The sequence below is a fragment of the Delphinus delphis genome, chromosome 1 (genome assembly GCF_949987515.2).
Source record: "Delphinus delphis chromosome 1, mDelDel1.2, whole genome shotgun sequence".
In the NCBI taxonomy this organism is placed as follows: domain Eukaryota; kingdom Metazoa; phylum Chordata; class Mammalia; order Artiodactyla; family Delphinidae; genus Delphinus; species Delphinus delphis.
Genome location: NC_082683.1, coordinates 98,813,250 through 98,836,395, shown reverse-complemented (window position 1 = coordinate 98,836,395; position 23,146 = coordinate 98,813,250). Strand labels below are relative to the sequence as shown.

The window sequence follows — 23,146 nt, the reverse complement described above, 5'->3', positions numbered from 1 at the left end:
CATTTATCAAAGGTAAAAATCGATTACTGCTTATAAGCAGTACTTGGCTATAGATTCCATACTGTCTTCTAATGTGCTGAACTGTTACTGAAAGCTTTTTGTTGTGTGAAACAGAGTCAGAGTGGGAGAGAGGAAGAAAGCACACGGAAGCATTCAGAATTTTATCCTTCAATCCCCACTCCATCACAATCTAGGTTGCTCACTTGCCAAACAAAAAGCTGAAGGCCAACCTCACAGGGTTGTAGAGGGAATTAAGTAAGGAGAGGGGGAGGGGAGGAGAGGAGGGCAGGGTTAGGGCAGGCTCCAAGTACTTGTCAATGTTGGTGGATTTCTACCTGACTCACCCTCCCCCAAAATTTGTAAGGCAGGGGCCTTGATTCGTACATTCTTGGCATTTCTCAAAAGAAATTCCTCGGAGACCTCAGAAGCACTCCAGGATTATTTAATTTGATCACTTCAACAACACCATAGGGTTGTGAGGATAGTTCAGGTGAACTGCTAAGAATACAATCGGCCCTTCAGAACTGTGGGCTATAATTATATTTTGTCCCAAATCCTCAGCGTCCATAAAAAGTTGGCCTCTCTGCAGTCTCATTTCTTCATATTTCCGACACACAGACCCTCCCTTGGGACCAGTGTCGCCACCGTCAGACGTGCTCTTCTCTCCCGACTTCTGCCTTTATACCCACCATTCACCAAATGCTACAGACCAGGCTCTGTAGGAAGAAGGTTCCATAAATTCTCTCAAAACCACCAAAAGCCCTTCTGAGGTCGCTTCTACTACTGTTGCCATTTTAGGGAGCAGGAAACAGGCCCTGAGGATTTGAGTGACTTCCCCGAGGTCACAGAACTCAAGCTGCGAGCCCACAGCCCACGCTCTTAACCTCTAGCCCTCGGCCTCTTCCCGGGTCGGAGGTGCACCCGCGTCCACTCAAACCCCGCCCAGTCCCCCACTTCCAGTCACTTCCCCGCTCTTCCGCGCGCCCATCTCCCCCCCACACCTGAGTCAGGAGCCGGGGGACACGCCCCATCCGTCCTTAGCGGTTTCCCCCTTTTCTCCGGCAGAGACTGAGGGCGAGATCGACGTTGGTGTCCCAGATGCGAGTAGGTCACCCCGAGGTCCTCCGACGGCTGGCCGAAAGGGCGAGTCCCCCACAGCAGTGCGGCAACGCGGTTGGCGTTGCATAGCGGGGCGCAGCTTTCGGGTCCTGTCGGGCCGCCGGTCACGTGGCGGGGAGGGGGCGCCAGCGCGCGCGAGAGAGTGAGCGGGCGCGCGCCTGAGAGCTGTGGAGGCGCGAGTTGCGGTTCGGGTGTGAGTGTAGGGGGGAGGGGGCGGTGGCCGGGAGGGCCGACTCCGCCCCCTGTGCGCATGCTCCGGCCCCGGCCAGTTATAAAGCAGCCTCGCTGGCCCGGCCCGACAAAGTGCTGGCGAGCTGCGACGTGACTACTCGGTCGCGTGGGTTCCCGGGCGAGCAGACGAGGCAGCCGGTGAAAGACGCTACCTGGACCCTGGGCCCTGCGGGACTCCAGCCGCGCCGCGGCGTCACGTTCACGCTCTGCGCCGCGAGCCGCGCATAACGGTTAGTTGGTAACTGGCGGCCGCACGTTTGGCCGGGACCCCGCGGTGCCCTTGTTTCCTCGGCTGGGTCGGAGGGAGCCTCGGGGGAGTGGAAGGCTTGGCCTCCGGGGGAGGGGGGGCGGCCGGGCGGGGGCATCTTGGCCGCAGCAGCCACGTGGCCTCGGAGCGCAGCGTTGGTGAAGGAGACCCTGAGGCGCTGGGGACAGCGCTTTTCCCAGCAGAGCTGCAGCCCCGTTGTCAGGTGCGGGCCACCGGCCTGGTCGAGGAGTGGGGTCGAGCTGCCGGTGACCTTGGGGAAGTCGCTTCTCCTCTAGTGTTAAGTAGGCTGCTCCGGAGATGCTTTTGATCTGGGAAAGGATCGACGTGAGGCCGATTCACGTGGTGCCTCCAGACTGCTGGCGGCTTTCTCCCGGTACCCGGGGCGGGAGTTATTTTGGACTCGTGGCACGCCCGCCCCAACCTCCTCGGCCGGCCAATCCTTGTCCCACCTGGCGACTTGGCGGTAGTGGCCTGAGGGAGCTGCAGTCCCCGCAGCCTAGGCGTGACTGCAGTGTCTGAGAGGACTTTGAGGAGGGGACGTTGCAACTGGCAGACGCCCGGAGTGGTGCTGACGGGAACTCTTTGTCATTCAACCTGTAGCTGCAGAACGTCCGCCGCAGCGCCCTCGCTCTGGGGCTTTAAGGCGGCCCTGTCGGGAGGAATCTGAAGCATAGCGTTACACTTGGTCTGATGCACGCTTTTTGTTCCAAATGCATCCTCTTTTTCCACGTGCATTTTAACATTTCATTTATTTGTCATGACTTACTTGGTGCGACAAGCAGTTAGTTGCCAAAACTAGTTTGGGATTAATCTTAATCAAAAAAACAAACATTACTCCCCCCAAAACAAACGTTACTACTTTAGTCGAGTTTCCAGTTTGCTTATAAACTAGGCATCTACTGATAACAGTAAAATGTTGACAAGCTACTTTGTCAGAACTAGTTTTGAAATTTTTTTTTCAAAAATTATTCTGGTTTCGAAATAAAATGTGTACACTTTAGTGCCCTGATAAAACAAATGTGGGTATAGTTACTAGAGGAATGTAGTGATAGGGTGAACTCTGAATTGTGTGAGAGTTTGAAAGAGTGTAAGTAGGAATTAGCCATTAATCAGTTTTGATGTCAGCTACCAGACCAGTGAGGTGATGCAGAGAGTATGTATTTTAGTGTAGTTTTTTTAGTTAGGCACTAAATATACCTATAAATCCGAGTTTTATACCATAGGGTATAATTTTGCCTTCAAATTGCCATAGATATAATAAAGAATTTAAGAAATCTAGCCCTTAAAACAAGTATTGGGTAAGTATTAAACAAAAGTTGCACTTCAGTAATTCAGGGATTAGATAGATGCTGTTCTTTCATTGGATTGCAGTGATCCTTGTTAAAAATGCAAGTTAATGGTCTGGGGAGCATTACCTGAGATCTTTATAGCTGAATAGGTTCAAAGGTTTAGTTGTAAGCTTAACATAATAGGCTATAGCATACCTAAAGAGATTAAAAAGGAAAAAGGATCATGCCACCATAGGATGAACCAACTGATCAGTGTTTCAATAGTTTACATATTTTTAGCCTTTTAAATATTAATGCACATAACTCTGGAAAAGATGTTAATGACCAGCTAGTCAGTTTCCCTTATTTTATAGATTAGGAAGCTAAGGTTGGAGAGGGTAAGTGACTTCTCATCTTAGTTCTGAAAACTTTTTAATGGTTGGGTGGAGATGATGTGTCTTTTGACTCCCATTTAGTGAGTTCGGCGCTCCTGTGCGTTCTCTAAAATTATAAATATAGATATGAATTATCTCATGCCAAAAAACAGTTATTTTGAATAATAACTTCCCAACTTCTTATGTCCTTCATTCCCACTATATTTTACATCCACTTCATAATATGCATGCCTATGCAGGATTTAGGTCCCTGTAAATGCCTACATGGCCAATCTCATTTTGTTAGAGGACAAGGGAGATGCGACTTGATTTATTATTGGCTGCCAGGCACTAGGATTCAGAGAGAGCTAGGATTCAGCCATGAACAAGTTCTAGCCCTGTCACTCCCAGAGTTTATGGTGTAACTGGAAAACAAATGTATAATTACCAGAACAAGTACTCTTTACAAACAAGTATTGAGTATATGATCGAGGAAGTACAGGTTCCTTTGGGAACAAATACTGTATTATGTAGGTGTGAGAAAACTCCCAATTTAGTATAGAAGCAAAGGTAGGCCTCTCCGAGGAAATGCTATTTAACCCGAGAATTGAAGGATGAATAGGAGCTAGCTAGGCCAGGGAGTGGTAGTGGAAAGAGCATTACAGACATGAGTACTAAAGCTACAATCAGTACAGGGTACATTAGAAAAACGTATAGAATTTCAGCAAAGCTAAAGCATGAAGAGGGAGCAGAGAGAATGGGGAAAGATGGAAGTAGACAATATCAGATAATGAAAGGCCTTATTAGTCATCTTAAGGAAATAGGGAAGGGACTAGGTAAAAAAAACTTAAGGAAGTGCTCCTGTCTTGAAGCTAAATGAAGCAGTTTAATGGTTTTAAATGGGGCTGGGAATAGCATGATCAGATTTTGAATTTTAGGAATATCACTCTGGATACAAAGTGGAGAACAGGTTGGAGGGAGGCTGTTAGAGTTTTGTGAGACTACAGTGATGGACAAGATGGACAGTAGTGGGAAGATGGAAGAGAGAGGGGAACAGACAGGATTCAGTGATAGACCAGATGTGGGAGACTGGGGAAGCCAGAGAAGTTAAAAATATCTCCCAGGTTTCTAGCTTGAGCAAATGAGTTTATTATTTTTCTCCATTTAACCAATGTGGACATTAAGAGGTTGTGTGACTAGCCCAGGGCTGTTCAACTTGTAAGGGTTGGAAACAAGACTCAAATCCATTTTTGTCCTTTCTGTGTTTTTGCTGTTATTGATAGTGATTTTTTTCCCTTCTAAATAATTTATTATGGAAAGTTTCAAACCCAATTGAAGTTTCAAACAGCCATTACCGTTTCATCTGTACTCCTACTTACTCCCTGCTGCCCCCTACTGGATTATTGTGAAGCAAAACATAGATATGCATTTCATCTGTAAATATTTCAGTATATCTCTAGAAGATATGACTCTTAAAAAACCATAACCACAATACCATTATCCCACCTTTAAGCGTTAACATCACCAAATAACCAGGCAGTATTCAATTTTTCCTAAATTGTTTCAAAGTAAGTGGTCTGTTTGGGATCCAAATTACATTTGGTTGGTATGTCTTTTAAACTACAGGTTACCCTTTTCTCTCTTATTTTCCTTGTAAGTTATTTGTTGATGGAACCGGGTTATTTTTTCTGCAGTTTCCCTCATTCTGGATTTTATTGAATGTCCCTCTGGTATAGGTTTAACATGTTCTCCTATCCCTCGTATTTTCTGTAAATTTGTAGATAGATTGCGGTTGGATTTCTGAGAGGAGGCATGGTGTGGTGGAGAGGGCAAATATAATTCATAGGTGGTGGTGTGTATTTTTCCATCAGGAGGCATATGATGTTTGGTTGTCCCTCATTCTGCTATATTGATGGCCTCGTTCCGTTATTTCATTAGTGGTTTGCAAATGGCAATAATTTAATTGTGCCTTTAATTCTAACATTCCTTCGTAATTGATTAGCTAGAATACCTCTATAAAAGAGAGGTAGTTGGAATAGGAAGGACAAGTTAAAAGTTTGTGTGCTTTAATACAATATCATATATGATCACAACACTTTCTTTGTGGAGAAATGTATTTCAATGTAACAAGGTACATCCTCTTTAAAAAGCCAGTACATATTTTGTTAGGTTGTTTTTTAGCACTTGATGTTAATGTTTCGAATAGCTTTTAGTATTTGGGATATTTAGAATTTCTGTTCTTAAATTGGTAGGGATTCTTTTGGTCTTTGTTCTTTCTTGAAGAGCTTATCTGTTCCCATAGCTTTGGGGGAATTTCTGGTAGAATCACTCCCTAACCAAATCTAAATCTCTAGCTGTAACCAGATTACAGATTTTAAATTCCTTGAGGACAGGGATTGACTACTCCAGGTAGCCAGACTTAAAATCTGAGTCATTTTGATAGTTCTCCAGTGGGCCCCCACTCTACCAAATGCAATTAAGTGCCAGCCCCTTCTCCCCTTTGTTGTCTCATGTCCACTCCTTCCCACCCTATTCTACTCCCCTTTTTCATTCTTATTACTGCTACCTAATTTAGGCTGCTGTCATTAGTAGATTGGTGCAGTGGCCTTTTAAGTTGTATGTTACTCATCCTTTTATTTGCCCTGACAAATTTTTCTCCATGCTTTTTTCCTCTAATTTTTTTCTTTTACCTCTCCGTCTCTCTCCTCTCCCTCTTCTCCCTCCTCTTCCTCCTCTTCCCCTTTCCCTTCTCCTTCCCCCCCACCTCTTTCTCCCTCTCTGTTTTTGGTTGTAGGATCCAGTTTATAATGGATTTATGGCAGGAAGACTAGTGTAGGTGACCTGTTTGAGCCATAGTGTCTTGCAGACAAGTGATTAAAAGAGCAATAATGATCTTATAGAAATGGTGATTTCTCTCCTGGGGCCACAGTATACACAATAGCTACATGAGTTCACATCCAGGACAGTGTGACTGGCTGCATGGGCTAAGCCATTGAAGACTGCTACTGACCTTTTATGCAGAAACAGTAGGATCCAGCTCCTTTGGTTGTCCACACTCCCCTATTGCTGATCACAACTACTCATAATGTTGAATCCGATTTGATTACAATGATTTAGCCTTCATATAAAGGAGAAATTCCTCAAAATATACAGGCATTGTAAGCTGCATATTTGATGATTTGTTGAAAAATATTTCTTCCCTGTGATTTTGCTCTTATATAAATCTTCGGAAGACTGAAGGCCTGATGGTACAGTTCTGGTGTGTTAAACTATCTTGGATAATAATAGAGCTTAACAGAGCTTTTGTAAATTGCCTTATTGAGCTTTTGAGAATGAAAGCTAAGTTTTTACTTTATTAACTTTCTCTTCTGTTCCCCAATCAGAGGTTTTAACCTGGGATCTGCAGATTGATACTCCATGTTAGATGGAATATCTGTGAACTTGGTTGGGGAAAAAATTACATCTTTTCATTAACCTCTAAGTAAAATTTAGAATTTATTTCAACTATGAATGCAGGCAACAAACCATAGTAGTATTGGCAGTACCTGTGACTTTGTCACCAATGGAAATCACATATTTTCGTGTCATGATACAGCGGCTGCAGCTATCTTGAAATTGTTCAAATTCATCACTACTTTGAAATTACTGTGGTTATTAGACCCACTGCTAGATCTTATCTAATTTCGTACTTTAAAAAATCACATTATTATATCCAATTTTAAATGTTTTGACAATAATACCTTTGTATACATTTAAAAACATTCTGATAAAGGCTTCATAGGTTTTATCACACTGCTAAAGGAATCTGTGGCACCAAAAAAGCTAAGAACTGCTGCTCCTAACTCCTGTACTTCTGTTCCTCTGTGAGAGTAAAGTTAGCTAGAACCTGTGATGCAACACAGCACACAACTCATGATGTCACAGTTATGTAATTTTTTTGGCCCTTGACTTTTATGTACTAAATCATAAATTTTGACCTCACAAATGAGAGGGAACAAAATGCTTGTGTATATGCTAAGGGAGAGTAAAATGATTTTCACAAATTAAGGCAGAATAATTTTCCCTTTATTTAGGAAGTATATGTTTAAAATTACTGTTTCCAAAGGAGTTCTATTTTAAGGGCCATAACTTAAATAGGATAAAGCATATCGTCAGTGACTTGGATTTTCTTGCCCTCTTTTGGGTGCTTCAGCAAATGTGCTTAAAATTGCTTCAGATCTTGTCTTCAGCAGCTCACTATATTAGATTCAGGCCTTTATTTTGCTCAACTGGAGGAACCCCTAAAGATGTTGATGAATCTCAGGTTTGAAATACCTACTCTGTAGGTTAGAAATACACTTACTATTATTATTACACTTTTTATCTATTGTGATTGTGTAATGATGTTATTTGTATTTACTGTATTACCTAGAGAACTACTTACTTGATGTAGTAGAGGGAAGAGGAGTGGTTTAACAAATTACCTGTTTCCAGGAAAGTAAAACATTCATTTGAAACTTACGTATTTTTTATATAGATATATAAATTTATTTGTTTATTTATTTATTTATTGGCTGCGTTGGATCTTCATTGCTGCGCGCGGGCTTTTTCTCTAGTTGGGGCGAGCGGGGGCTACTCTTCCTTGCCGAGTGGGAGCTTCTCATTGCCGAGTGGGAGCTTCTCATTGCAGTGGCTTCTCTTGTTGCAGAGCAAGGGCTCTAGGAGTGTGAGCTTGGTAGTTGTGGCTTACAGGCTCTAGAGTGCACAGGCTCAGTAGTGGCTCAGGGGCTTATTTGCTCCACGGTATGTGGGATCTTCCCGGACCAGGGCTCGAACCCGTGTCCCCTGCATTGGCAGGCGGATTCTCAAGCACTGCGCCACCAGGGAAGCCCCTGAAACTTATGTATTTCTAATAAAGGAACTGATTATTATCTTAACGAGAACACAGATTTATATAGTCAGCAATTAAAAAGGCTATTTAAGTTTAATTACAGTATATTTTGAGGTAATAATGCTGACTTCTTTTTGATATATCTTTAGTCTCTATTCTTAAAAAGTTTTGCAAGTAAACATTTGAGAATGGTGGATAATGCTTTAATGCCAGACAAACAGTACTCAGTTTTAATACTTACTCTTTTGTGGTTTGTCTGTTACTAATAAAACAAACAAGAAAACAAAACAACTTAGTTCTTTGAGATAATGAGGGTCAAAGGTAGCATAATAATGAAGTTCAGGCTCATTCAAAGGTTATTTATTAAACAATTATGTGTATAAGAAATTACTAGAAAGGGATGAAAAAATATATATTTAAAAATATGGTTTGAAACTTTTAGGAGGAGAATTAAGCTTTGAAATGAAATGTCAGCATATTACTGTGTTGCCTCTAGTCTTCAAAACTTAAAAGTTTTTCATGTGAAACTAAGTATAGTGTTAATTTTTTCTGAGTTCAACTTAGCCTTTTGCAAGAAAAGGAAAAGCTTTCTTTGTTGTTTGCCTTTTAATGAATTGTAAATCTCCCCATTAAGCTTCAGAATAGGTAGTGAAGTAGATTCTAACTGAAATACCACCAATTATATTCAAGTATTGATTTATATTCAAAGTAACATAAGTGACACAGTTTTGATATCACATCTATTTGTAATTTTAATTCAGCCTATAATATTTCTTCTTTAGATTTTGGAAGAGGATAGGTCATATATTAATGAATTGAAATGGTAGGTCATATATTAATAAATTGAAATGGCCCACTTAGCTCTTGATTTGTTGAATATATATTTGCATTGCTGTAGAAAACAACATATACAGGTATTCCAAAATATAGCCTGGAATTCTGCCAAGGAAAACCTGCTTTTGGAGGACACAGCCTCCAACTTCCCTTTCTTCATTCACTACTGCTCACATTCTTATGTTTTATATAAATTTGAAATGGTTTTACATTTGGAAACTCTTTCCCAAGCAAGAAATAAATTAACATGTGAAAGGGAACAGGACTTGGTCTCAACATGGACAATAGCTAGTTTTTTAATCTGCTAGAATCAGGCAAAAATGAAGCATTAAAGAAGGCAAAATCTGCTGGTGTAGTAATAACTCAGAAAGTGATACTAATCAGATAAGTTCTGTGCCGAAAGTTGTATTCCATAATTTTTTTCTTTTATTTAAGCAAAACAAAACAAAATACCTTTCTGCCTGTGTTTCTTAGAGTTCCAGAAAGCTTAACATCACTGGAGGGTTTTTTCTGGTTTCATATTTTTCCACACTTCTCAAAAACTGGGAGAGTCAGATTCTTTGAATCCTAACATTTGGTCATGGGGGAGGGGTTAGTTGGTTGTTACTTTTTTTCTGGCCTCCCCGCACAGCTTGTGGGATCATAGTTCCTGACCAGGGATCGAACCCCGGCCCACTGCAGTGAAAGCATGGTCTCCTAGCCAATGGACTGTCAGGGAATTCCCTAGCTTGTTGTTGTTGTTGTTGAAACAATAGCCTCTGTCCTTAATTCATGATCTAAAAGCACACACCTAAGCTAATTAGGGAAATAGTTACTTACAAAGGAAGAAACAAATATGCAACTTATTATCTTAGAGTTTTCAGAATCCTACCCAAGAAGCCTTGAGTTAAAATGTCATGGAGGGGATTAATTCCATGTGGCAAGGTATATTCAGAAAAAGAATAGTGATATTGGGGGCTGGAACAGAATCTTAGCATTAGATAAATTTATAATTATGGTATTGTCAGTTAATGAAAAAATAATTTAATTTTTGCAAATTACTAAATGCTTGTGTCCCATCAGTATGTGGATTTGGAAGAAAATTGTACTGTTTTTGCTTTTGTTAGTTTCTGAATTGATCTTTAACACTAAGGTATCCTAAAGCATTGGTGCCTCTTGTAAGTATACATTTTAGTTGTGTCTGATGTAATAAAGAATTGGTTCTACTAACTTCTCTTAAAGCTTTGATAAAGCAACTATACTCCAATTTTTAAAAAAAAGCTTTGAAATATCCATAGAAGTTACTTTTTTTTAATGAGCAAAGAACTTTGTTCGTTTGTTTGTTTGTCTATTTAGGCCACACAGCACGGCTTGTGGGATCTTAGTTCCCCGACCAGGGATTGAACCCAGGCCACAACAGTGAAAGCACCTAGTCCTAACCACTGGACCACCAGGGAATTCCCCCATAGAAGTTATTTTCTAATCTTTGGACATCTTCATTTGCCTCCTTATCCCCATATGTAAGCCCCAGTGTTAAAGAGCACTTAAACTAACTTGATCTCATGGTTTTTGTTTTAGTTAATTATGCTGCTATTTCCTAAAATCTATTACAGATGTACAGTACTTCAGCTTCTCTGTTGTGTGACTTTGAGGGTAGCCTAAGTGCCTATACGCACATTGAGGTGGGATAGTGCCCTGGAAGTTAGGGATTTGCAGTGAAAAGTAAAAATGAATTTATCACTTCTTTGACTAGGTGTCCACCTTTTACCCAAGGATTTTAATTAATGCTCAGCCCTAAATAATCCACAGACTTGTTATATTGGAGTATTAGCTGCTTTTTTGTTTTTTTGCGGTATGCTGGCCTCTCACTGTTGTGGCCTCTCCCATTACGGAGCACAGCCTCCGGACGCGCAGGCCCAGCGGCCATGGCTGACGGGCCCAGCCGCTCTGCGGCATGTGGGATCTTCCTGGACTGGGGCACGAACCCGTGTCCCCTGCATCAGCAGGCGGACTCTCAACCACTGCGCCACCAGGGAAGCCGTATTAGTTGCTTTTTAATGTAGAAAAAAATGTAATGTTATTGTCTGTATTAAAATAAACCTTACCATTGTTGACATACACTGTTCTCAGAGTTCTGAATATTGGTATGATTCTTAAAGTGTTTTTGCCACAAAATACAATGAAAGAGGAAAAATAGGCTCTTTTTATTTTTTACAATATGAATCAAAAGCCTTTGAATTTTGCAGAAATTCCATATCTAAAAATCTGTCCTAAATTTCTAGTTCACCGCAGTAGCTTTTTTTTGTTTTTTTTTTTGATGTGGACCATTTTTAAAGTCTTTATTGAATTTGTTACAATATTGCTTCCGTTTTATGTTTTGTTTTCTGACCGTGAGGCATGTGGGATTTTAGCTCGCTGACCAGGGATTGAATCCACACACCCCCACATTGGAAGGCAAGATCTTAACCACTGGACTGCCCAGGAAGTCCCACCGTGGTAGTTTTTATAGAAGAAAAAAATGTAGGGCTTCCCTGGTGGCGCAGTGGTTGAGCGTCTGCCTGCCGATGCAGGGGACACGGGTTCCTGCGCCTGTCCGGGAAGGTCCCACATGCCGCGGAGTGGCTGGGCCCGTGAGCCATGGCCGCTGAGCCTGAGCGTCCGGAGCCTGTGCTCTGCAACGGGAGAGGCCACAACAGTGAGAGGCCCGCGTACCGCAAAATAATAATAATAACCCATATGTGCAACAATAGGTGATTTTTGTTTCTTTTTGTTTCTTTTTTTTTTTTACTCCAAGTTTACATTTCTTTAAGTTCTTTGTATGCCATTTGATCAGAATCATGCATTTCAAAACTGCCGAGTGTTTGCCTAACCAGTTAGAGTAGTTATATTTCTCCTTTGGAAACTGCACACCTCAGATTGGGACTCGAACCCGATCATACCTCTCAGCTGGGACTTGAACCCACAAGCTCTGGCTCAGGAGGGTACTCAAATCCACAGTCTCTCAACTGAAACCACGCACCTGGTCCCAGGACTTGATGAAGCTGAGGATTTTTATGTTTCAGTGCAGAAGGAATTAAGCGAGAGGCAAAGCGATAGGCAAGAAGTAGATTTATTAAATGTAGAATGCTTGGAAGGACACAAGCAGGCAGGCAAGAGGCTCTGCTCCAGAACTAAGTAGGAAAGCAGATTTATTTAAGGAGATACACACTCCGTAGACAGTGTGGGCCATCTCAGAAGGTGAGAAGCCCTGGGAGACACACATTCCATAGACAGAATGTGGTCCATCTCAAAAGGCAAGAGCAGCCCTGGGAGATACGCACTCTACAACACATTCCACAGAGCGTGGGCCATCTCAGAAGGTGAGAGCAGCCCTGGGTTATGGGGTTGTTAGTTTTTATGGACTGGGTAATGTCATAGGTTAACCAGTGGGAGGATTGATTATTCCAATTATTTGGGTGGGAAGGGGCAGGGATTTCCAGGAATTGGGCCACTGCCCATTTTTTAGCCTTTTATGGTCGGCCTCGGAACTGTCCTGGTGCCTGTGGGTGTGTCATGTAGCATGTGCTAATGTATTACAGTGAGCGTATAATGATGCTCCAGGCCCACTGGAAGTTGAATCTTCTGCCATCTTGGGCCTAATCAGTTTTTGTCGTGAATGGCTATGACATTCTTTTAAAAGTTGTGCCCTGGGAATTCCCTGGTGGTCCAGTGGTTAGGACTCGGGGCTTTCACTGCCAGTACCCAGGTTTGATCCTTGGTCAGGAAACTTAGATCTTACAGCAAAAAAAAAAAAAGGTTGTGCCCTGCCACCTTCCCTCCTGTCTCATTTTCATTAGTACCTTCTGCTTGTTTGTGGGTTTTTTTTTAAATTTGTTTTCTTCATTTTATTCAATTTCAAAATGGAAAAGAAGGCAAAAGAAGGAATTTTCCTAGACCTTGAATCATGTGATTTACCTTGGGGCAAATGGTTCTGAAAGCCATGAAGCTGGACTAAGACCAGTTATAAAGAGCAGTAAATTAGCTACTTCAGCACCAATAGCTTCAGTAAATCAGCCTTTCTGGATTTGAATGTGTCCATGTGAGGTTTTTTTAAATTTATTTATTTTTGGCTGCATTGGGTCTTCATTGCTGTGCTCGGGCTTTCTCTAGTTGTGGCGACCGGGGACTACTCTTCGTTGTGGTGCGCAGGCTTCTCATTGCGGGTGGCTTCTCTGTTACAGAGCATGGGCTCTAGGTGCGCGGGCTTCAGTAATTTTGGCTCACGGGCTCAGTAGTTGTGGCACGTGAGCTCTAGAGCGCAGGCTCAGTAGTTGTGGCGCACGGGTTTAGTTGCTCTGGGGCATGTGGGATATTCCCGGAACAAGGCTCGAACCTGTGTCCCCTGCATTGGCAGGTGGATGCCTAACCACTGCGCCACCAGGGAATTTCCTCCATGTGAATTTGAAACCTAAAACTGGTCTACACTTAGTAACAAATTCTTTTCAGATAATTGATTTTAGATGCTTTCTGCTTCTTTTAAGTTCACATACTGGCCATTGTCATTTTAGGAAATGACAGTGGCTTTGTTTTAAATGTTGATGGATAAAAGTATAGAGAACATAATGAATACTATTTCCAACTATTCTGGAGTAGGGGCAGAGCATGTGGGGTAGGGAACTCAACTTTGGTTTTCCAGATGTTTACTTGCACAATTCCTGATACTTATGAGAAAAGGAGAGAAATCAGAAAATCTAGAAGGTGGTTCTTGTTACCACCATCATTGTTAAGAAAAGTTAGGGTTATTTATTGTTTCCCATTGTTCTTTATCACTTTTTTTTTTTTGACAGGCACTGTACCTCTTTTAATTCTTTTTTTAAAAAATACCTTTATTGGAGTATAATTGCTTTACAGTGTTGTGTTAGTTTCTGCTGTACAACAAAGTGAATTAGCTATATGTATACAATATATCCCCATATCCCCTCCCTCTTGAGCCTCCCTCCCACCCTCCCTGTCCCAGCCCTCTAGGTCACAAAGCACCAAGCTGATCTCCCTGTGCTATGCAGCAGCTTCCCACTAGCTATCTGTTTTACATTTGGTAGTGACAAAGGAGGCAAGAATATACAATGGAGAAAAGATAGCCTCTTCAACAAGTGGTGCTGGGAAAACTGGACAGCTACGTGTAAAAGAATGAAATTAGAACACTCCCTAACACCATACACAGAAATAAACTCAAAATGGATTAAAGACATAAATGTAAGGCCAGACACTATAATACTCTTAGAGGAAAACATAGGCACAACACTATGACATAAATCACCACAAGATCCTTTTTGACCCACCTCCTAGAGTAATGGAAATAAAATAAACAAATGGGAACTAATGAAACTTAAAAGCTTTTGCACAGCAAAGGAAACCATAAACAAGACCAAAAGACAACCCTCAGAATGTGAGAAAATATTTGCAAACAAAGCAACTGACAAAGGATTAATCTCCAAAATATACAAGCAGCTCATGCAGCCCAATATCAAAAAACCAAACAACCCAATCCAAAAATTGGCGGAAGACCTAAACAGACATTTCTCCAAAGTAGACATACAGATTGCCAACAAACACATGAAAAGATGCTCAACATCACTAATCATTAGAGAAATGCAAATCAAAACTACAATGAGGTATCATCTCACACTGGTCAGAATGGCCATCATCAAAAAATCTAGAAACAATAAATGCTGGAGAGGGTGTGGAGAAAAGGGAACCCTCCTGCACTGTTGGTGGGAATGCAAATTGATACAGCCACTATGGAGAACAGTATGGAGCTTCCTTAAAAAACTAGGGCTTCCCTGGTGGCACAGTGGTTGGGAGTCCGCCTGCCGATGCAGGGAACGTGGGTTCATGCCCCGGCCCGGGAGGATCCCGTGTGCCGCGGAGCGGCTGGGCCCCGTGGGCAATGGCTGCTGGGCCTGCGCATCTGGAGCCTGTGCTCCACGGCGGGAGAGGCCACAGCAGTGAGAGGCCCGCGTACCGCAAAAAATAAATTAATTAATTTAAAAAAATAACTAAAAGTAGAATCACCATATGACCCAGTAACCCCACTACTGGGCATATACCCTGAGAAAACCGTAATTCAAAAAGATACATGTACCACAGTGTTCATTGCAGCACTATTTACAATAGGCAGGACATGGAAGTGTCCATTGACAGATGAATGGATAAAGATGTGGCACATATATACAATGGAATATTACTCAGCCATAAAAAGGAACGAAATTGACTTATTTGTAATGAGGTGGATGGTCTTAGAGTCTGTTATACAGAGTGAAGTAAGTCAGAAAGAGAAAAAACCATATGCTAACGCACATGTATGGAATCTAAAAAAACGGTACTGATGAACCTAGTGGCAGGACAGGAATAAAGACGCAGAGAGAGAACGGATTTGAGGACACAGGGTGGGAAGGGGAAGCTGGGACTAAGACAGTAGCGTTGACGTATATACCCTATCACTTTTTAAAAAAATCTTCCTGTCGCTTTCAGGCAAATACTAGAGAGTCATAAAATAATGGCTAAGCTAATAGGAAGGCTACTGTGCACATCGTAAGGTTTAAAATATTAAACTTTAATCTCTTTTAGCCTCTGGACTTGAGTATTCCTTCTCAGTGGGGCTCTGAATACTGTGCCAGGGGGCCTGCTCACATAATTTACTTTCTGAATGAACCCTTTTGTTTATAGCTGAGATTTGGCCAGTTTAAAAGAAAATAGTGTGTTTAGATAATGACATTACACACTTTCTGTTAGGTACCATCAGAATTTTTAAGTTAGGAAGGACAGCCGTTTGTTGGATGGTGGCAGAACTGTATCGAATCCACGTCTGGTTTTTTGAAGTGTTCTTTTGAAATTTGGATAATCTTGTTTCTTATACTTTTTATTTCCTAATGAATCTTTTTAAAGCTTCTTCAAGTTTTAAATCTTAAGTTTTATACTATGGAATAAGGTATTATTATCTTGATGAGACAAGTCTTAGAGACTAAAAATTGTAGCTGCTGTAACTAACTGGGACAAATCATAGCTGGCAGCGAAGCTCAAAGTTTAATCACGTCCAGCACGTATTAGCCGTTGGAGTCAGAGCTTGGTGTGTTAAGCAGCTCTACCGTCTGTGTGTGGGTGTCTCTCTCCGTGTGTGCAAACATTCTGAGGCAAAGTAATCTTTTTAGTGGTTCTTTGCTTGAAAAATTTCAAGTGCTTTTCTCTTTTTTCATAATTAGATGAAGGAAAAACTCAAAATTAATGCCCGGAGCCGTTCTGTTTAACATAATTTTAGCATCCAGACTGTTTCCTTCAGCAGAACTGAGCTGTTAAATAGCTTTTATTTATATTCATTCCAGTAGAAATTTAAGGAAGCTTCAACATGTAAATATTTTTGTCCCACCTGAATCATAGGTAAGTGAAATGCCCTAGGACGAGGTCTTTACTCTTTCAACTGGGTTATATTTTTAATGGAATTGTTCTCCAGATTCTCAGATTCAGATACCCTTAACTAAACATCATCTCTCCTGAGAATAGAGGCCTGAGGTCTTCTGCTTCTCCTTTTCTAATTTGCTTTATCCAAAAGCCCTTAGATCCACTACACAAGGAAAGTATAGCTCTCATTTATCCCAGTTCTTACTGTGGTTCACTGCCACAGGCTGTAAAAATCTCTGGGGCCCCCAAAGGAGGGAACATTCCAGAATACATAGTCCCAGAGAGAAACAGTCTCGTGACAGGGGTTAAGCAGAAATATTGGAAAAGGCAGGACCTTATTCCATCTGGACAACCCACATTCAGTTGGAGTCTCAGAGGAGTGGAAAGAGGGAATGGTGAAGAATCAATATTTGAATATATGGTGGCTGAGAGTTTTTCAAAATTGATGGGAATTCTGTTTTGTCGGTGTGATTATCTGTTAGTTTTATAATCTGTGTTTTCTCAATAGTGTTTTTTTAAGATTTTTCTCTGGCTTGTTAGAGTTCCTTAAACTGTAGTTCATATTATTCATCAAGTCTGAAATATACTTAGCCATTAACTCTTGAAAATTGTCTCTTCCCTACTTTCTCTGTTCTCTTCTTCCAAAGTCCCATTAGATGTTTGCCAGATCCTCCCATTCTAAACTCCGTGTTTCTAAACCTTTCTCCTAGCTTCAGAATAAAGGTCTCCCTGAATTTTATTTTCTTCAAACCCATCCTCCAGTTCATTGTGTTTCTTCCCAGCTATGTTCAGTCTTCTGGTTAACGTATTAATTTTGTTGAATATACTTTTCATTTCTAGAAGTTCTGTTTCAAATTAACTAGTCTTTTTATAGTATTTTGTGTGTGTGTTTTCATTTAATGCCTTGTTTCATGCTTTTAATCATTTTAAGTATCCATATCCAATGTCTATAGTTCTGGCTGCGTTGGATTGGTTTTACTTCACTCATGATTAATTGATTCTTGGTGTGTTTTGAAAATTTAGATTGTCAGCTTATACTTGGCAGAGCTTTGTCTGTGGGAAATCTTTGCTAGCAAACTCAAACATATATATCTCTGGAAGAACAATGGAGGTTTCCCACAGATGTTCCCGTGCCAAGCATAAGCTCACACAGGCCTGTAGTTGTGAATTCTCAGAAGAGAGTCTTCTCTCCTCTTCTTTGTCCTCTTCCTTTTCCTATTCTTTCTTTTAACCATCCAGATAGGCAAGACAGAGGAATTTGCCTGCCATCTTCTTTTCCTTCTGTATTATCTCCCTGTGCCACCAGAGTTTATCCTCCTTGACACTGTCCTTGATTATATTTTTTGTTTTGATCAGCTGTATTGAGGTATGATTCACATACAATAAAATGTGCCAATTTAAGATATACAATTCGATGAATAATTACTGCCATAACCGTAATAATAGAGCATTTCCATGACCAAAATCAAGTTCTCTTGAAACCCCTTTGCAGTCAGCCTCCTCTCCCCAACCTCCAATCTGTTTTCTAGTACTATAATTTTGCCTTTCCTAGAACTTAATGTAGGCTCATGTCTAGCTTTTTTTCACTTAACATAATGCATTTGTGATTTATCCATGTTCTTGCATGTGTTGGTAGTTGGTTCCTTTTTATTGCTGAGTAATGTTCCATTGTATGGCTATACCATGATTTGTTTATCCATTCATTTGTTTATGGACATTTGGGTTTTCAGTTTGGGCCATTATGAATAAAGCTACTAGAGAATATATACGTCTTTGTGAAGATCTATATTTTCATTTCTCTTGGATAATACCTAGAAATGACCGGGTCACATGTTAAATGTATATTTAACTTCATAAGGAGCTGCCAAAATGTTTTCCAACTTGGCTGTATCATTTTGATTTACCACCAGCAATACAGGAGTTCCGTTTGCTTCATGTCCTTACCAAGTGTTGGTATTATCAGTCTGAAATTTGGTCATTCTAATAGAGATATATTAGTATCTCTATTAGGATTTTAATTTATATTTCACAAACGAATAACAATTTTTAGCATTTTTTCATGTACTTCTTAGGTAAAGTATCTTTTCAAATCTTTTGCACATTTTTTAATTGTGTTGTTTGTCTTTTTGCTATTAAGCCATAAAAGTTCTTTTTATATTCTGGACATGTCTTTTCTTGGATATATGATTTGTATATACCTTCTCCCAATCTGTAGCTTGAAATTCAATCTATAAACTTTTTGTGTGTGTGTGTGTGGCTGTGTTGGGTCTTTGCTGCACGCAGGCTTTCTCTAGTTGCGGCGAGCGGGGGCTACTCTTCATTGCAGTGCATGGGCTTCTCATTGCGGTGGCTTCTCTTGTTGCAGAGCACGGGCTCTAGGCACGTGGGCTTCAGTAGTTGTGGCGCACACGCTCTAGAGCACAGGCTCAGTAGTTGTGGCACACGGGCTTAGTCGCTCTGCAGCATGCGGGATCTTCCAGGACCAGGGCTCGAGCCCGTGTTCCCTACATTGGCAGGTAGATTCTTAACCACTGCGCCACCAGGGAAACCCCAATTTAGAAACTTTTTAATTAACATGGTGCCATGTGCCTTCAGAAATCTTTGCCTAAATTTTGATTTTTTCAAATCATAGGGGTGGGTTATCTATTTAGTTGTTTAATTTCTCAGTAATATTTTGTAGTTTTCAGTGTACACATCTTACACATCAGATTTATCCCTGTTCAGTTTCTTGGTCCTGTTGTAAATGTTTTGTTCAGTGTTTTTTTTTAATTTCAAATTCTGATTGTTCTTTGCTGGCTTATAGAGTTGATTTCTATTATTGGTCTTGTGTCCTGAGATCTAGTTCATTTTTAGTTCTAGTACCTTTTTTTGTATATTCTTTAGAATTACCTACATAGACAATTATGTCTTCTGTGAATGAAGACAGCTTTACTTCTTCCTTTCTAGTCTTTATGCCTTTTATTTCTTTTTCTTGCCTGCACAAACTGACTAGATTTTAGTACAATGTTGAGTAGAAGTGATGAAACCTATATCCTTGCCTTTAGGGAAACTTCCCTTTGGGACTGTCTTCTTCCCACCCCTACAATGTCCAGTGTCTTAAATCATATATGAAGTGTTCAGATGGATTGGAAGGAACAGTATTTAGGAGATGACTCCTACACTATGAAATTAGGATTTGTGTTTTAGACTAAAGAATGCTGTAGCCAAGAGTCAGTTTGTCATCTGTGACCTGTATTTATTTATTGTATAATACAGTCTGAGTGGAGATAATTTGAAATGGACATGCTAACATACTGTTGTAGGATGAGTTATAGTATAGGGTGGAAGTTGGCTTTGAATAAATTAAAGGAGACCTTCATGAGAAAATAGGTAAGGCTACTATCAAACAAACATTCCCATCTTCTCCCTGTTCATAATCTAACAGGAAGTTTCATTTTCTAACCTTGCTATTCATTAGTACTAGGTGGCTTCAAGAAAACGGGATAATCTTTGATTTGAAACTACCATCTTTTGACATTATAGTTCAACTTGTGAGTTCAACTGTATTGATTAGTTGTGTTGTTTAGGAGTTTAACCAAGGAAGTTAGATAAAAGGAAACTTTTCTGAAATAATTTTCCAGGTCATTAAATGAAATTCTTATGTATTCAGAATGATCTTCTATTTTGTAAATTGCTACATATCTAGTGAGTCAGGCACCTCCTTCCTATTACTTTTAAGTCAGCATATTAGTAAGAGAAAGTCAGTATTGTAGAATACATGGGAAAAGGGAAAAACTTATAAAGCCTGTATTAAAACCTGAAACTTTTGTAGGGTATGTGTTATGTGAATTTTGCAAGAGATAGTCAAATAAGACATTTATTTACTTATTTAGTTATTAGTAATTTGAGGAATTATATTAACTGCTAAGACAAGAAGGCTTATTTGAAATACAAAGGCTACATTTATTAAAAAGGATTTGTTTCAGTTATGGTTTCTTAAATGGTGAGGAGCTGTTTTCCTTTAAGCTACTAAAAAATGTGGACAATATCATGTCTCTGAAGTCTCTTTTTCTGATAACGTCCTTAGAAGATAATGTATATTGGCCAAGTAACGTTGAAAAATAGTTCAGTTACTTGAGGGGTGCTTTGTTGTTGGGAATGCTAGGTGGGAGTGTTTTATTGCTGACATTTTATTTAAATTTTGTATCGTTTAGATATTTGGATTTGAACTGCATTTTGGGATTTATCTACACTTAAAATGCCACCGGTAGTTGGAGGTCCAGTTGGATACACCCCCCCAGATGGAGGCTGGGGATGGGCAGTGGTAGTTGGAGCTTTCATTTCCATCGGCTTCTCCTATGCGTTTCCCAAATCTATTACTGTGTTCTTCAAAGAAATTGAAGGTATATTCAATGCCACCACCAGTGAAGTGTCATGGATATCTTCCATCATGTTGGCTGTCATGTATGGTGGAGGTAAGTACCCACTAAGGCCTGCTGTTTTAATTTTCATTAAGCAACCAGATGCTCTGTTTTAGGTAACTTAAAAAAAAATGTTTTATTCGGTGAGGTGTTTTGAAATGGTATTTCTCAGAGCTTTATGTTTAGAGTCACATTTTTTATTCTTGTTAACAATGACAACTCTTGCTTTGTTTGTTGCACTATAGTATTCCAAAACAGAAATAAGAAATTGTGAGGATTTGTTCCAATTCCGTATCATTGAACTTAAAAAAGCTCTCAGAGGGGAAAAAAAATTTTTTAAACTCTCAGAAAAATGACATGTGCACAACTTATTTTTCTTATTGCTCTCTGCTAGACTCTTGCGGTATAAGTGTAAATAAAGATTTTAAAAAATTGATGTTGGGAGAATTAAAGTAAATCGGGCTAACCTGAATAGCACAGTTCAAAGTCTCAGGTAAAATCTTTTCATAGTGTTAGAATTAAAGAACTGGATAAAATCCTCCTTGTTTTGTTCCTTGTGATGTAATTAGTCCTAAAGCATTTCAGCTTCATCTTAAACTTAAGTTTTATCATTTTTTCCCTCTCTGTTTTCTTTGACATGTTGTGAAGGAAATGTGGAGAGTACGTTGCTTACCTTAATATCATTTAAAATACTGTGGGTTGGTTTGTTTGTTTGTTTGCCTTGGAACATCAAAACACAATTTAACATGTAAAAGTCAAAACCTCCCATAATAATAAAATATGTAGTTGCTTAGTTAGCAGAGATTCAAAAGTTAAGTGCAGGTGCTCAGTGTACCTTTAAGCTGATTACAAACAAGAGGTTCACATGCTGCAATTCTAAGAGCAAGAGCTTGAGAGCCGCTGGCATTTTGCATCAGAAGTAAGTGATGTCAGTTGTGCTAATTGCACATGACACTTTCTTTTGGGAAAACAGTTCCTTCTTTGTCCTCACCCAGAGATAACTAGCACATTTCTCTGAATTTGTGTTATAATAGGCCTACAAACTGTACCCCTCTCTATTTTTAATGATAGCTAATTGGGGCCATTCTTCCTGAAATAACTCTGAAAGATAAATTGCGTATCAAGAGCCTTGTGGCATAATTTTTACTAAATGGGTTATTTTGTTTTGTTTGGCTCTTAGGTGGTATGACCCCATAAGAATTATATTTAAAACTGCCTTAATTCTTTAACTTGTACATTTCGGCCACACCCTCAACAATAATATGTTTTGAGTTGTGAGTGGTTTAGGGTTAAGTTTTCCTTCCTCCCTGCCTCCCTCCCTCCCTCCATGTGCTTTGGTTCACAGATATATACTGATACTTGTTAAAGTATATTTTTAAAGGAGAAGATCTTAGTTACTTACTCTTGGTTTTTGTTTGAGGTTTTCCTTTTTTTTTTTTTTTTTTTTTTTTTGCGGTACGCGGGCCTCTCACTGTTGTGGCCTCTCCCGTTGCGGAGCACAGTCTCCAGACGCGCAGGCTCGGCAGCCATGGCTCACGGACCTTAGCTGCTCCGTGGCATGTGGGATCTTCCCGGACTGAACCCTTGTCCCCTGCATCGGCAGGTGGACTCTCAACCAAAGAAAAGTAGGAGGGGGGCGGAGGAATTGGGAGATTGGGATTGACATATATACACTATTGAAACTATGTATAAAATAGATAACTAATGAGAACCTACTGTATGGCATAGGGAACTCACTCTACTCGGTGCTCTGTGATGACCTAAATGGGAAGGAAATCCAAAAAAGAGGGGATATATGTATACGTAGAGCTGATTCATTTTGCTGTACAGTACTGTAAAGCAACTATACTCCAATAAAAATTAATTTTAAAAAATGAAAGTATAAATTCACATATTTTCAGTTCCACAGTAATGTCATCGTAACATTCCTAGTTTAGAACTTAAAATCCTGTAGACTTTACAGCATTAACTTCTACTTCACAGAGTCAACAGTGTGGCAGTATTTTTTTATCTTTGTAATTCTGACTATACAAAAATCTGTTTAATGCCTAATTTATATGGACATATTTCATGAATATTCTTTCAGTATTTAATTCTTTCATCACACACAAGCTGTAAATTCAAATTATTTCTAAAGCAGCTGTGGCCTAATATTTTCATGAAGTGACTTAGAAGTTCAATGAGAACTTGTTTATACACATCCTTGGTTGAGCCTGAAGTCTCTCCCGCAGTCATTTCTTGACCAGCCCCTTAGAGAGAATTGGTCCTCAAATACTAGGATATCAAAAGCTTTCATTCCTTCTTGCATGTTTATTATATGTATGTATACATATATACATACCACAGTTTGAATATACATACCATAATTT

The 23,146-nt window shown here is 40.1% G+C and overlaps 1 protein-coding gene across 1 annotated transcript in view; it reads left to right on the top strand.

The window, feature by feature from the left end:
* Positions 1 to 1,421: 1,421 nt before the first annotated feature.
* SLC16A1 (solute carrier family 16 member 1) overlaps positions 1,422 to 23,146 on the top strand; it is a 33,350-nt gene continuing 11,625 nt past the window's right edge. Inside the window, exons 1-2 of the mRNA XM_060027411.1 lie at positions 1,422 to 1,580; positions 20,571 to 20,831. Of these exons, the coding sequence (XP_059883394.1) occupies positions 20,615 to 20,831 (217 nt within the window). The 5' untranslated portion in view covers positions 1,422 to 1,580; positions 20,571 to 20,614. The remainder of the gene's footprint in view (positions 1,581 to 20,570; positions 20,832 to 23,146) is intronic.